General features: G+C 62.2%; 1 protein-coding gene across 1 annotated transcript in view; it reads right to left on the reverse strand.

The window, feature by feature from the left end:
• Positions 1–1,915, reverse strand: part of PGC (progastricsin) — a 7,122-nt gene extending 5,207 nt beyond the window's left edge. The window contains exon 1 of the mRNA XM_057387534.1: positions 1,303–1,915. Coding sequence (XP_057243517.1) covers positions 1,303–1,453 — 151 coding nt within the window. The 5' untranslated portion in view covers positions 1,454–1,915. The remainder of the gene's footprint in view (positions 1–1,302) is intronic.
• Positions 1,916–2,076: the final 161 nt, after the last annotated feature.

Genomic DNA, 2,076 nt, shown 5'->3' on the forward strand with positions numbered 1-2,076 from the left:
TCTCTCTGTCCCCAGGATCTCTCTGTCCCCAGGATCTCTCTGTGTCCCCAGGATCTCTCTGTGTCCCCAGGGTCTCTCCTTGTCCCCAGAATCTCTCTGTCCCCAGGTTCTCTCCATGTCCCCAAGATCTCTTCAAGTCCCAGGAGCTGCTCTCTCTGTCCCCAGGACCTCTCTGTGTCCCAGGACCTCTCTGTTCCCAGGATCTCTCCATGTCCCCAGGATCTCTCCATGTCCCCAGGATCTCTCTGTGTCCCCAGGATCTCTCTGTTCCCAGGATCTCTCCATGTCCCCAGAATCTCTCCATGTCCCAAGGATCTCTCTGTGTCCCCAGGATCTTTCTGTGTCCCCAGGACATGTCCCCAGGATCTCTCTGTCCCCAGGATCTCTCCATGTCCCTGGATCTGCTCTTCAGGTCCCCAGAGCTGCTCTCCATGTCCCAGAAGTTGCTCCCCAGGATCTCTCTCTGTCCCCAGGGTCTCTCTGTGTCCCCAGGATCCCTCCATGTCCCCGGATCCCTCCATCTCCCCCTGTCTCCCGGATCTCTCCAGATCCCAGAATCTCTCCATGTCCCCAGGGTCTCTCCATGTCCCCAGGCCGTGTCCCCAGGGTGTCCCCAGGATCTTTCTGTGTCCCCAGGGTGTCCCCAGGATCTTTCTGTGTCCCCAGGATCTCTCCGTGTCCCCAGGCCGTGTCCCCAGGATATCTCCGTGTCCCCAGGCCGTGTCCCCAGGGTGTCCCTAGGATCTTTCTGTGTCCCCAGGCTCTGTCCCCAGGGTCTCTCCATGTCCCCAGGATCTCTCCCTGTCCCCAGGCCATGTCCCCAGGGTGTCCCCAGGATCTCTCCATGTCCCCAGGCTGTGTCCCCAGGGTCTCTCCTTGTCCCCAGGATCTCTCTGTCCCCAAGATCTCTCCATGTCCCCAGGCCGTGTCCTCAGGATATCTCTGTCCCCAGGATCTCTCCATGTCCCTGGATCTGCTCTTCAGGTCCCCAGAGCTGCTCTCCATGTCCCAGAAGTTGCTCCCAAGATTTTTCTCTGTCCCCAGGGTCTCTCTGTGTCCCCAGGATCCCTCCATGTCCCCAGAATCTCTCCATGTCCCCAGGGTCTCTCCATGTCCCCAGGTCATGTCCCCAGGATATCTCCGTGTCCCCAGGCCGTGTCCCCAGGGTGTCCCCAGGATCTTTCTGTGTCCCCAGGCTCTGTTCCCAGGGTGTCTCCATGTCCCCAGGATCTCTCCCTGTCCCCAGGCCGTGTCCCCAGGCCGTGTCCCCAGGGTGTCCCCATGTCCCCGGGCTGTGCCCACGCCGTGCCGATGCCGGTTGCCGCATTCCCGGCCGCTCAGCATCCTCCAGCCCCATCACCCGCCCTTTCCCCGCTCCTCCCGCCCAGCTCACCCACCTCACCGCCCCCTGGGCGAGCTGCAGACACGCCAGGACCACCAGGAGCCCCTTCATGGTGCCGAGCAGTCCACGTTGACCCCTGGGGAGGMGGCGGCGGCCGGACCGGGCTGTCCGCGCTCCCGCTTTTATCCCGGGAGGCAGCGCCGGCTCTTATCTGCTGACCTCCGCTTTCCATTGGCACCTCGGGCTGCCCCGGCCTCAAGGGCTTCTTTGTGCTCCAGGAGGATTCTGCGGAATCGGCGTCGGCCACGGGCAGAGCCGCGCAAGCCCTCGGGGGCGAGATCAAAGGGGAATGAGGCGATAAGGGGTCAGCGCTTATCGGGGACGTCACCGCGCCGGGCCGCGGCTGCGCTCGCCAAAACCTGCGCCGAGCTGGCCCCGCGACAAAGGGACTCGTGGCTCTTGGCTCGGCAGCGAAACGCTTTGGTCTGCGCTCCTTCCGCCGCTGGAGAGAGAGGCTGCAGGAGGAGAGGCTTTTCCAGGGCGCGGGGCGAGGAGATGGAGCCCGTGGGTTCTTTGCTTGGTTTGCCCGAGGTGGTCCCCAGGTTCCTTCTCTTGGTTTGTCCAAGGTGATCCCAAAATTTCTTCTCTTGTTTCCTCCAAGGTGATCCCCAGGTTCAGTCTGTTGGTTTTTCCAAGGTGATCCCCAGGCTTCTTCACTCATTTCCTCCAAGATG

This window comes from Malurus melanocephalus, unplaced genomic scaffold, assembly GCF_030028575.1.
Source record: "Malurus melanocephalus ecotype Western Australia unplaced genomic scaffold, MMel_1.1 scaffold_1244, whole genome shotgun sequence".
Taxonomy (NCBI): domain Eukaryota; kingdom Metazoa; phylum Chordata; class Aves; order Passeriformes; family Maluridae; genus Malurus; species Malurus melanocephalus.